This window comes from Varanus komodoensis, unplaced genomic scaffold, assembly GCF_004798865.1.
Source record: "Varanus komodoensis strain SLA01 unplaced genomic scaffold, ASM479886v1 scaffold28, whole genome shotgun sequence".
NCBI classification, from domain to species: Eukaryota; Metazoa; Chordata; class Lepidosauria; order Squamata; family Varanidae; genus Varanus; species Varanus komodoensis.
The window spans coordinates 14,661,620-14,673,946 of record NW_025335727.1 but is presented as its reverse complement, the minus strand read 5'-3'; the positions used below and the strand labels follow the sequence as shown (position 1 = coordinate 14,673,946).

General features: G+C 41.2%; 2 protein-coding genes across 6 annotated transcripts in view; one reads left to right on the top strand and one right to left on the bottom strand.

The window, feature by feature from the left end:
• The window catches only part of VEPH1 (ventricular zone expressed PH domain containing 1), a 154,117-nt gene that overhangs the window by 102,744 nt on the left and 39,046 nt on the right, over window positions 1-12,327 (bottom strand). The window lies entirely within an intron of this gene.
• PTX3 (pentraxin 3) lies at window positions 2,017-9,533 on the top strand. Its single transcript, XM_044434638.1, has 3 exons — window positions 2,017-2,234; window positions 2,649-3,191; window positions 7,655-9,533. Exons 1-3 carry the CDS (start codon window positions 2,102-2,104, stop codon window positions 8,272-8,274), a joined length of 1,296 nt encoding a protein of 431 aa, XP_044290573.1. The 5' UTR covers window positions 2,017-2,101; the 3' UTR covers window positions 8,275-9,533.

Here is a 12,327-nt window from a genome sequence, read left to right as displayed (position 1 = left end):
TGGGATAGTCACGGGCTCCCAGCCAAGCCTCATTCACAGGGTTGTTGTGAGGATAAAATGGAGAGGAGGAAAACCACTGAAATCACCATATGTTCCTTGCAAGAGGAAATATGTAGACTAGAGATGTGATAACAACAATGCCCCTATGCCATGATGTAATTTTTTTCTCATTCGGCCCTCCTGCTACTAACAAAGAATGCTGCCCACTTGGTGGTTATTGCCATTGTGTCGCCAGCTAAAGCAAACCTGTTCTTTCTGAAAACAGCCCTCCTGCCACCATGCCTACTCTCATAAGCAGCACTCACATCGGAATTTCTCAAAGCTCCTGTACCCACCATCTCCAGGAAAAAAAACGGCCTCCCAGCATTTTTGTTCCAGCAGTTGCATCAATGCCGGACAGACAGATCTCTGCTTTAAATACTCAGGACTGATCAAAGCTGGGCGTGACAGGAGTTACATAGCTATTATTCAAAATCATTAATTCCATGTCTTCTTGTACCCTTTCTGCTTCTAGAGATGTTTAGTAACATGACAACACTACACAGTGATTTTTCCCTTCATTTTATTGGCCATTGCTCATAGCGTTGGTAAAATTTCAGCGCATTGGCATTGTAACACATATGTTGTTTTCTTTAAATATTATTGGGTGAGAAGTAAGAGTTAGACTTGGGGTAACCATACAAGTCTTCTCACATCTAGCTCCAGCTTTAGAACTATAGGTAGTAATTGAAGAGGAAATAAATTCCTGTTTGGTCTTTGTACTCTGATTCTTTCTGGAATACCCTGATTCTCAAAGAACATGCAGAAAAAATATTTAAGTACACTGCACTAGTACACGTGGATATAGTCCAGATGACTAAATATCAGTTAAAGCAAGCTATTATAAGTTATTCCCACTCTTTAATCACCTTTCTGTTTACCCATGAAATGTTCAACTGGAAGAAACATTAACTTTAATCATACATTTTAATCTCTGTTCTTCACATTCTTATTTAACCAGGCATGAAGGGAGTGCCCTTCAGCAAGTCAAGCCTCTGTGCCCCATCTGTAAAATGGGAAGGGTTGTTTTCTTGCAAAATTGCAATGCTCTATAGGACTACATACAGAGAGACAGACACACAGACAGACAGACACACAGACACACACACTTTACTGTAATGCACTATCTGGTAGGGTTCTTATGCATGTAGAAAGAGCTACCATTCTGAACAAAGAACCAGTTTCCATGCCCAGAGACTGGTTTTGTTGGGAAGATCTCCTGCAGAGCTGATATCAGCACACCAAAAAAGATACTGCATGGCAACAGGGGGTGGGGATATGTCCAACATCTGGCACATTGTAAGCCACCAACCTCTCCAGACCCCCTCCACATAAGCACCTCGCAATTTGCTGGTCAGCTGATTACTAGTCTAAGTGGTTGGAAAATATGCCCCACGGGTGATATTTGCATATTTTCCTCCCCTTTTAGTCCTGAGGAAAAGGAGAACCTTTGCAAACCTATAAAACAACCTGGCAAAGTAATTAGCAGCCATAATGACATATAATGGTATAAAACATCACATTTTTCTAAACAAGAACATTCTGTTGGGGAAACGACATGTTAATACAACAAATGTGTTGTGAGTCTGGAACATACTTTGAAATTATACCAGAACAGCTCTTGAAATGCTTCTGTAATTTCAAAAATTCACAATGTATTTCCCTTGCTTTTCATCTTTCAGAACAACGCATGAGAGAGAAAATCTAATCCCAGGGGTGGGGGGGGGATTGCAATTTTGCAAGAACAGTTTTTCCATTGTTTCTCCCTTTACACTCACTAATCCACCCACATTTCAAATGTTTAAGGTTTAGGATTGTGCAAACTCCATGCCTTTCCCTCCTCACATCTCCTATCCAAAAAAAATAATAATAACCAGAAGCACTCCTATTACACAGCACTAGCATTACTCATTCATTCAATTTCAGCACCCTCACAGTATTATTTAAGGGCTTTCTGCGACTCCCTCTCATAGAATCATCTCTGCTCCAGTCTTACTAGAGACCTTTCATTCAGGAAGACACTGAGACTTTTAAGGAGGCAGCAGGATAATTCTGTTAAAACATGTTTTCCTTTGTGATCCTATTTTTTGCTCTCTGGTCTTTCTCATCTGCTCAGAACCAGGATGATTATGACGACCTTTTTTTCCTGAATTTTGACAATGAAGTAGAAAGTGTCATTCCTGCAACAGAAGAAAGTAAGTAGGGGTGGGAGTTTTGTCTACTTCTAGTTTTTAGTTACGAGCTAGCTATTTCTGTAACATCAAAAGAAAGAGTATGCAGAGTTCATGTTTCTTATGCTTTCAGTGTCATAATAGCTGCAGCCAGCAAACACAAAAATAGCATTCAGTTTTAAGACTGTCTTTTAACAAGAGTAAAAAAAAAAAAAGACAGGCAGCTCCTTCAGCAATTTCCTCTAGATCCATTAGGGCAAAATACCAACCCTGTTTGAACAAAGCATTGCCCTTCTCTCTCTGGGGGAAAATAGCAGTGCTAGCTTTGGAAAATGCGGAGAATCAGGGGATACATGTTTCTTTAAACACCTTTGCTTAAGGAAATATAATCAAGACCAGAAAAGTAGTGTAACAGCTGTTGTGCATTCTACTCTCTAGCTATTTCATGTGACTGTCAGCGAGAACACACAGAATGGGACAAACTCTTCATTATGCTGGAGAACTCCCAGATGAAAGAGAACATGCTGCTTCAGTCCCTCGATGAAATCCTTAAGGTGGAGCTGCAGACGCTGAGAGGGGAAATGCTCCAGTTTGTGGAAAAGTTTGCTGGCATGTGCAGCACATACATTGAGAATACTACCTCCCATTTCTCAAGCCAAATGGACCAGATGCTGGCAAAGAACAACAGAGAGACTGAGCAGCTTTTGGGGAAGCTTCATGAATCCGCGCAAGGAAAGATTCTTGGAGAGATTCTGCAGCTGAGCCAAAACGTGTCCCACAGACTCGGCCACTTGGAGCACGCTTGGCAGAGGAGAGCCGACGCGGAAGCTCAGCAGAGGGTTTTGTCGCAAAAAGACACAATCAGCTATCCGGCAAGTGGGGATGATTTCATTCTGAAGTCACTGTGGCAAGAGCTACAGGACACAAAAGCAGAGCTGAAAGAATCCCAGAAGAGGACCACACAGCACGGGCTGCCAGTTGGTAAGTTGCATCCTATTGGCAATGTTAGTAAAACTTTTCACCTCCCTTCCTATACGCACACACATCAAACAACTCTGCTAAAATGCCTCATCCAATGCCTTGATTATAAAATGGAAAGTGTCACTGACACTTGAGAAAGTCCATACTGTGTGGGAGCAGACTGCCTTTAATGGATGCTTATACAGTAGGAGAGCCAAAGAACTTGAACACACAGCAGAAAAAAATCTACATTATGTACAACTTCCATTAAGGTAGTATGACTAGGATTATATTAGATGGTACTGAAGGCAACACCAGTGCCTGTCTGGATAACAAAAAGACTCCTAAGCTGATCCACAAGCAAAGTTAATGTATTTGCAAGGCCCTAATGTCTTTGTGCACGCTAGTTCACAGCTGCAGACTTCCTTCCTTAAAGGTACTTTGTAAAAACAGTAACAGCAGCAAGAATTCACTAAAACTATTCTGTTCCATGTGCAGCCCTTTCTTTTCTTCCTCTCGCTGAATAACCTGCTGCCTCCTGCACAGCATTCCTCAGAGGCTACTTCTGAACAAAATTTGACCTTGTGAGCTCATTGATTATGTCAACAGGCTATTCATCAATTCTCATGCTTCAGGGCATAAATAGATTCTCCACAGGGGCTCAGGAAGGCGGACTAGCTTTCACCTCTTGCTGTTCAGCTGCATAGTGATACCTTACAAAGTTTTCCCTCCAACCTTCCTTTGAAATACCAGACCATTCAAGTCCTTTGTATCTAACGACTATCAGCCTCCCATATGTATGTCATGAATCATGTTAAGATAAATAAAATAGCTGTTTACATGGAACAGCTTTCAAAATTATTCCCATCTGGATGTACAGACCATCTAGGACCTTTTGGAGCTGCTATATGTGACACTGAACTCAACTAAGCCAAGAAGCATTCCATTAAGAAATAGCAAGGTAGTAGAAATATTAGTATAGGAGAGAAAGAATGGCACTGTTCTTTTAGAAATGACCACACAAGGGAGCTATTGCATCAGTTCCGGGGATCCTGCTACCTTTGGCATTAAGGGTCCAAGCATATGGGGTTTTTGGTTGGCATTAGCTATCATATTACCAAGCAACAGCTGCCTGAGAAATCGAAACATACACCTTGCTCTTATTTTGTTGAAATATAGTACAGCTGAGATAAAAACAGATGGTTGAACAACCCATTTGATGTGTTATGCATCAAACACAGAGCACAGAGGTGGCACAGATACTTCTCATGTACATTGATGGGAAACAGCAGTGCAAGAATAGACTTTTTTAGTTCACCAGAGACTTTGTAAGAACTACAATCAACACCTAAAACTGTATCATTGAACATCCTAAATTTCACCAGTGTATAGTCATTTTTAATGTGGTCTCTTCAAAATTGATGGCAATTATTATTTTAATTAAAACAGAATGGGGACCTATATATGCACTATGGTTGGATAAGCAGATGGAGAAAATGCCCTGTGACACAAATAATGAAAGAATGATGGGTACTCATTAATTATCAAGGTATTAGGCCAAATTAAAATCTAGTAGTTAGAAAGGCACTTTTGCAGGTGTAACTCTGTTTTGGAGGACCCTACATCAATTTTTAAAGCCTAAAAAAAGTTTGTGATGCTTGATTATTTTAATAGGCACAGGAGAGAATTACTAGTAACAGTTTGTGTTTTCTTAATTAACCTTCTGCCTTACTGGAAGTGGATGCATCAAATTAATACTTCCATAAAAACTTTAGCACTCATACTCTCAATGTAAATAGGAAACAGTTTATTTGTGCAACATTTTAACTAGATTAATGATCATGAAGGCATGAGGCAGTCAAGTGGAAGTACTTTTAACTCCTCTTGATTTCAATGGAAGAATTATGCCACAATTAAACATACAGCAGCAACTCAGCGATTCATCTTCCCCTTTCTCTTGCAGCATTTAGTAATGCAAAATATCAGATGGGATGCATCATTGTGTTGCAAGTTTCCTAATCCCTGCGCCATTTCATTGGCTGCTGCTAGAGAGATGGGGAAACTCACAATGTAATGATGTCATACATGCTTTGCATTACTAGATATTATAGGGGAGAGAATAGAAAGGGGATGCTGGATTGCTGTTTTCAGCTGCCACCACATGTTGGCTAAAACATGTCATCCAGTCTTTGAATCAACCCACCTGAATTTATAGGACATAAAAATGCTTAGCTTTGACTGGATTATTCTCTGCATCTTTCCCCAACTGAAGTCAGTGTTAAGTTCAGAATAACTCCACTGAATTCATAGGACATTGTCTTAATTTAGCCTAACTAAGGCCAAATTTGGTCCCATATGTTGTAATTTGGTTAAGAACAAGAAGAGTAAATTTTTGAAATACCTTGTAGCTCCCTCTGGAAATCTTTTCAGAAAGAGTTTTCAGCAACTGGTTTTGATTTCTCACATCTCCTGGATTCTTGCCAGATTGCCTCTTAAGGGCTTTTCTGATCACATCGTTGCTGGTACCCTATGAAGCTGGTTTTAATTTCACTTACCCCTTGATAATAAAGTTAGAAAGCCAGCTAATTAAAAAGCCATGTTGCTACACAGAACTCTTTGCTCTCTGAAGAACTATCCCTGCAGAATCATGACCTCATAACCCACTTTTCAGGGGTCAGAAAATGTTTATATACACTTAAAGCTCACAGCATATGAATGCTCCAAAAAGGCAAGATAGAAATACTCTTTAATTATCACACTTGTGATTTCAAGATTTGTTTTAGCTCTTTAGATCTAGGAACAAAGAATGCAATGTCCAGTGATCATGAATATTAGACAACAATAAACCCCAGATAAACTTTCCCCCATAGTGTTATGAGTGTCAGTAGGTCCAAGTTCTTGGAATTTAATATCATATATAAGTGTGTCCATTGTTTACTAGCGCCACTGTAGTGGCCAAGAGAACGGGGCTGCCTGGAGATCTGGTCTCTAGTTCCTGGTCAGCCATGCAGTTCACTGGGTGACTCTGGGCCAGTCACTGACTCTTGGCCCAACCTACCTCACAGGATTGTTGTTGTGAGGGTAAAATTAAGAGGAGGGAGATAAAGTGCCTCGAGTTCCTTGAAAGGAAAAAAATGAGATATGATAATTAATGGTGATAAGCACATATAAATGAGCCATCACAGATTAATCACTAGAGATAGACATTTCACCCAATCTCTGTTCAAAACAAAATATTTTAAAGCAGGCAGAAAGTGTTCCATGGGAAATTGTGATGAGAGATCAAGTTATGGACATACCTTTTTATATATGGCATATGTTACAAGTAAAGCACTTACGTGTAAGCCAATGAAAGTTGTATGGAGATAGGCTGCAATAGAATAGGAATCTATGGGAATCATTTTACTGAAATCATTGGAAGGTAATTATTTGAGAATCTAAGCCCAAAGCTACAAAGCAGTAGAATCCCCAGCATTTGAACTCTTGGTTGCTAATCCTGGACATATTTTGCTTAACACCAAATGCATTACTTACTCATATCCAGTGTGCTGCAGACATTAGAGCAAACTCTTAGCAAAAACACATTTACAGATAACGTGGGTTTCCTTTGCAAAAGGATGCAGCTGCCTAGTCAAGTGCTTGGCACACACACGGGGCAAGATCCTGCGTGCTTATGCCCCTGTAGACTCTTTTGGGCCGGCTAATTCCACTGTGCGAGGGTCTCCACCAGTTGTGCAACAGTGATGCAGTGATTTCTGTGCAGACAGAAGTGACCCTCGAGGGGGTGTTCAGTGAAGCTCATGTAAGGCTGCTCTGCCAATCTGCCTCCTTGCATAAAACCACTGTCCAGCATTCTGTTCACACAGCTGTCAACCAGCCGCCCACAGAAAAATCACAGGCAGGACATGAGTGAAACAGGATTCTCCTACCCATGTTCCCCAGCAATTAGTATACATAGAACTAGTAGCTATACATTGCCTTATCCTCCATGAATTTAGCCAACCCCTTTTATAGCCATCCAAACAGGTGGACATCACTGCATCCTGTGAAGTGAATTCCAGAGTTCAACCAACACAGTGTGAAGAAGTCTTTCCTTCCAGACACCAGGATTTCTATTTCTTTTGGGGCTACCCCTAGAAAGCACTAAATCCCCCTTGTATAAATCATGGGTCCTCCTTGTGCAATGGAACTGGACTGGACCAATCATTGGCAGAAGGAAATTCATGGGGTATAAAGGAATTGGTGGAGGTATAAGTGATCCACTGGTCTCTAGCACCCCTCCCCCAGTAAAAAATAAAGAAGTCAGCAAGCAAGTGATGTGTGGGAGCTTGTATGCCTCAGGCCCTGAAGAGCCCTGGCAGTCAAAGGCAGCAATACCAGTCTACAGGGCAAATCATCTGGACTGGCAGCTACCTAGAACCAGGTGAACAAATTGTTTTGCAATCTGCTTAATAAATTGGTAATTTCATTTCTGTTTTTTGTAGGCTGCGAGACTGCCCTTTTATTCCCAATGCGTTCCAAAAAGATCTTTGTGAGTGTTCATCCAACAGCTGAAATGATGCTCCAGTCCTTTACTGCCTGCTCATGGGTTAAGGTGACTGAAATGCTGGACAAAACAATTGTGTTCTCCTATGGGACAAAGCACAACCCCTATGAAATCCAGCTTTACCTGAGCTACGAGTCTGTTGTTCTTGTTATAGGCAGTGATCTCAACAAGATAATTGCCACGAATGTAATCTCTTCTGGGCAGTGGACTCACATTTGTGGCACCTGGAGTGCGGTTAATGGAAATACATCACTGTGGATCAATGGAAAGGCAGTGGCAGCTTCCTCAGCCATAGCTGAGAACCACTTCATTCCAGATGGAGGAATTCTGCAGATCGGCCAAGAAAAGAATGGCTGCTGTGTCGGAGGTGGTTTTAACGAATCTTTAGCCTTTTCTGGAAAAATAACTGACTTTAATATTTGGAACAGAGTCCTCAGTGATAATGAGGTAACAAGACAAATGAGACAAGACTCATGTAACAGCCGTGGCAACGTTGTTGGGTGGGGAGTCACAGAGGTTCTGCCTCACGGAGGAGCCCAGTACATTTTTGGGCCCTGAACTAATGCTCTCAAACTCTATATAAACGCATCAAACACACAGACTCTAGGAAACCTGAATATTTGTTTTTTTAGGGCTGGTAAAATAATACAGTTACCACAGGGAGATCACAATAGAAAAGCAGTGGCATGAAGAAAACAGACCAGTTCTTGAGATTCCAGTTAGCTCTAGTGCATGCACGGACTTTGAATGAGGTTCCACGGGGAAAGAAGCTCCAGGCGACTGGAGGAGTTACATCACCTCACCCCCATTTCTCTGTTCTTCTGTGGCCAAAAAGTAGAAAGGTGCTGCCAGGAGGTGGGCACATGGGCAAGCAACTTCAAGGGAGGGCTGGAAGACGGTTCTCCACAAAAGAGGCTCTAGCTGCTAAGTCTCCTGGAAGCACTCTCGCTGCGTGGCACCTCGGCCAGAGGTGTACAGAACAGTAGTAATCAGGAGCAGTGGCTTCCATGCGCCATCTTGACAGCCTGACCTGCTCTTAAATATCTCTCATGAAGAGTTAGTACTGTAAACATACTGCTCTACACTGAAGCATGGATGCAACATTGTCTTAGTAAACATAGTTAAATCATAATCAAAATGAATTTTTGAACATACTGAAGAATTATATTGGAATAACTATTCTTAATGCAGAGGCTGCTCTCAGTATGGGTAGGATCCAGTGTCATACAAGTGGAAGTTGTACAAGAGTTCCACTTATGCAACTGGAGTGCCCCATCCCCTCCTCATGGCTTCATGCCCCCCAAATCAGCTCCAGAGAGCCCCTCCACCCTCCGAAGCAGATGTTGGGAAAGGCTGTGAGGTGGAGGGGAACTGCTTTCCACTGGGCTCTCTCCTGCTGGTGGAATGGCACCATCAAGCTGGATCCTGGGTTTAATCATACTGGAAATCTGGAGACAGATTTTGGCTATGTATGCAAACAAATAGCTTGAAAGCTAGCTACCAAGTTAATTTTAGCCCATCTCTTAGGGGCCTCTTTGTTGATTTTATATTATGAATGTGAATTTTGCTGATGAACTTTGTGTCATAAAGTAATATTTGCTGGTTTTGTTCCTTGTTACTGGTAGGTACACCTTAATAAAGCTAATGCCTTGTCCAAGAGGCTATTTATAATGGAGATCAATATAGCACTTGGATCACTTCAGTTTTCTTGCTTGAAATGGTACAGCTGTATTATATTGTAAATTGATTTTGTACTAACATTATTAAAATTATTTTTATAAAATTGTACTGTAAATAAAAATGCTTTATCCAACTCACGGTTCTTGTCATTTCATTAAGAGGTTTGATTTTGGAATTTTCTTTCTACTTATCTTTCCTTTCAACAGAATCTATGATTCCTTACAAGGAGAAAAACCACACACAAGTAGATCTTGCACTAAGCAGAACAAAGCCTGCTATAGTCAAAGGTCATACTGAGCCTTTGGCCATTCCAGGAAAAGCTACTCCATAGGAATGTGAGAGATTTGAAGAGATGACAGGGAACTCCCATAAGAGGAACAGGCTGAGTGCTGGGCAAAGTAACCCTTATACCATGTAATCATACAGTAACTTTCAGGATTAATAAAAAGTGCAACCAAATCACTATAACATTTAGCTGCATCCATTTCTAGAGCTTTCCTATTGCAGGATTGCTCCCACTCCTTCTATAATACAGCCCTGTTTCAGATATGCAGGAAATATTGGAATTCACAGCTGAAATTGCAAGGCCAATGCACTCGGAGAAAAGCCAAGCAGTCCTTGAAAAGGAGACAGTTCCAAGTTCCGTGGGAAATTTCAGAGAGCAAGTTGAGAGACTTCACAATGTTAGTTGGATCATATGCATCAGGTTAAGAAGGAAGACTACATCAGAAGTGTCAGATGTAGGTGAAGGTGGCTTTTTTATCCTTTGGAAGGGAGGCATTCAGTTTAGAATCAACTGTGCATCATTAAGTTACATTTCTGTAATAGCCAGTATTCTAACTTGGCTCATTTCTTTTGCTGTTGACTCTTGAAAAATTCTTCACATAGCCAGCCTAGCCAAAAAGGTTTTAGCATAAAGACATGTAGTTAGAAATCTTTTGTCTTGCCTGAAAGAAGGACTAGAATTTGCCTGTGACACTTACTTTACATATGTAGATTCACTTTCCAAAGAAGTCTTTTTTAACCCAAATACAGAGGTAAATTATGCATTCAGCCTCTGTGTTTTAAATAACATCTGAAGTAACTTTAAGTATGGCTAGAGATCTAGGCATTTCCAACAGTTCTGACATTAGTCATTTTATGATGAAAGCCTCACAGTGAGACCCTATCCTTAAGTTGTGCCTGCTGAGCAGGGATAGGATTACTAAAGTCTGCCAGAAGGAGAACCATGAATTAGAACTGGTATAATAACAGCACCACTAAGTCAGTGTGACAATGCCAATGCAAGGGAATAATTTAGCCAGCATCAAGACATGGTACGGAAGAATGGAGCTTCGTTTCATGTTCAACTGGAGGTTTCTTGAGCCCCCAACAGCATAATATCACACCAACTAAAGAGATGGCATAGATAAAATCTCTTCCTTTGGAGTCAGTGGAAAGCCGCAGACAACAACCCCATTTCTTCTGCTTCTACTCCTGCAACCACGTCAGATGCTAGGATTCTGACTCAAGATCAGATCATGTCACAACAGGCATATACGCATGTAAGCCCTAGCCAAGTTATCCATTACATTTATTTTGTAAAAATTAAACTAACCATGTGTATGCCAGGCCTTAGTTGTTAATTTTGAAGCTTCCAGGTGTAGATTCTCCAAAGCAGTGTTAGAAACTAATCCTGGAATAAGTCTGGCACTGAACCTTGCAGCAGACCAACACTGTTCAGGCCATGGGTCAAACTCCAAGGAAATAATGAATGCAGTTTGAAATTTGTCCTTGAGGATCTCTAGGGCTCACTGACTGTTCTGTACGTGCGGAAGAAAAGAGGATCATGCCATCCAGTCTGGCCCTGATCTCTGCGCATTGAGTGGAAGGCAAGCATGGAACTTTTGTGTGCCTACTGTTGTATCTGCATAGACCCTTCCGTCGCTCAGGGGCCCTGTGTGATCAGGGATCCTGATCACGTGAAAGGAGCTACACACATATCCCTCTGTGCACACACAGCCCAATTCTCATCTCCCACTGAATATACAGGGGCTGGAGGTGGCACCCATGAACGCAACCTACTTCCCCATGCTTTCTATCACCTTGTGGAGTGGAAAGTGAGCACTGTATACTTTTGACGATATGGGTGTCACCGAAATTCTGGAATAGTAAGGACACATATTTCGAGTACAAACCATAGGTAACATATTGAACACAGAATAAGGGCCTTTCCTTATTCGAATGAGCATCTGATTGAAATATTAAAGGTGGGAAATCTATCTGTGCTAAGATTTAAGCAGCAAAACATGGTTAAATATACTTGTTAAAATCATCTTCCTTTAGTTTAGATCTTAAGAAGACTAGGTCAAATTTCAGTCTGCAATAATTAAACTTCCATGATACTTCTGTAGCTGCTTCTGGGCAACCAACTACAACATGAGGTGAGGGGAAAATACCAGCAACGCATTCCAACCACAGCCCTGCTTCTTCCAAACACCTGACTGGCAATATTATTGCTTTGGTTACCAGCTGTGCACACTTAGCCTCCACAGCTAGAATGTCATACATGGTACCCATTTGCACATGCAATTCCTCATCCAAATGTTAGTGCATGCCCAAAAGATGGTTTCTGTACACTTTTAGTCCCTAGATCAGCCTTCCTCAATCAGATTTATTGGACTACAAGTTGCGGAAGGCTGCCCTAGATAGACCAGGGTGTTTGTTCATATAAACAGTTCGCAAACGTCCCACATACCGTTTCTTCTCCTAAAAATAAGTCTGCTCATTTCTGACTCCCTATTTCCTACAGCATCATGATGAAAGTAACCATTAACTGCAATTTCATCTTAGACATCAAGAGCAGCATCTGCTGGTAGAAGAAAGTAAATGCAAAAAGAAGAAGAAGAAGAAGAAGAAGAAGAAGAAGAAGAAGAAGAAGAAGAAGAAGAA

Bases quoted from the DNA above. Each gene is read 5' to 3' on its own strand.
- PTX3 (XM_044434638.1), top strand. From the start codon at position 2,102: ATGTTTTCCTTTGTGATCCTATTTTTTGCTCTCTGGTCTTTCTCATCT. The intron at 2,235-2,648 runs GTAAGTAGGGGT...TCTACTCTCTAG, and splicing joins CATTCCTGCAACAGAAGAAA to CTATTTCATGTGACTGTCAG. The intron at 3,192-7,654 runs GTAAGTTGCATC...TGTTTTTTGTAG, and splicing joins ACAGCACGGGCTGCCAGTTG to GCTGCGAGACTGCCCTTTTA.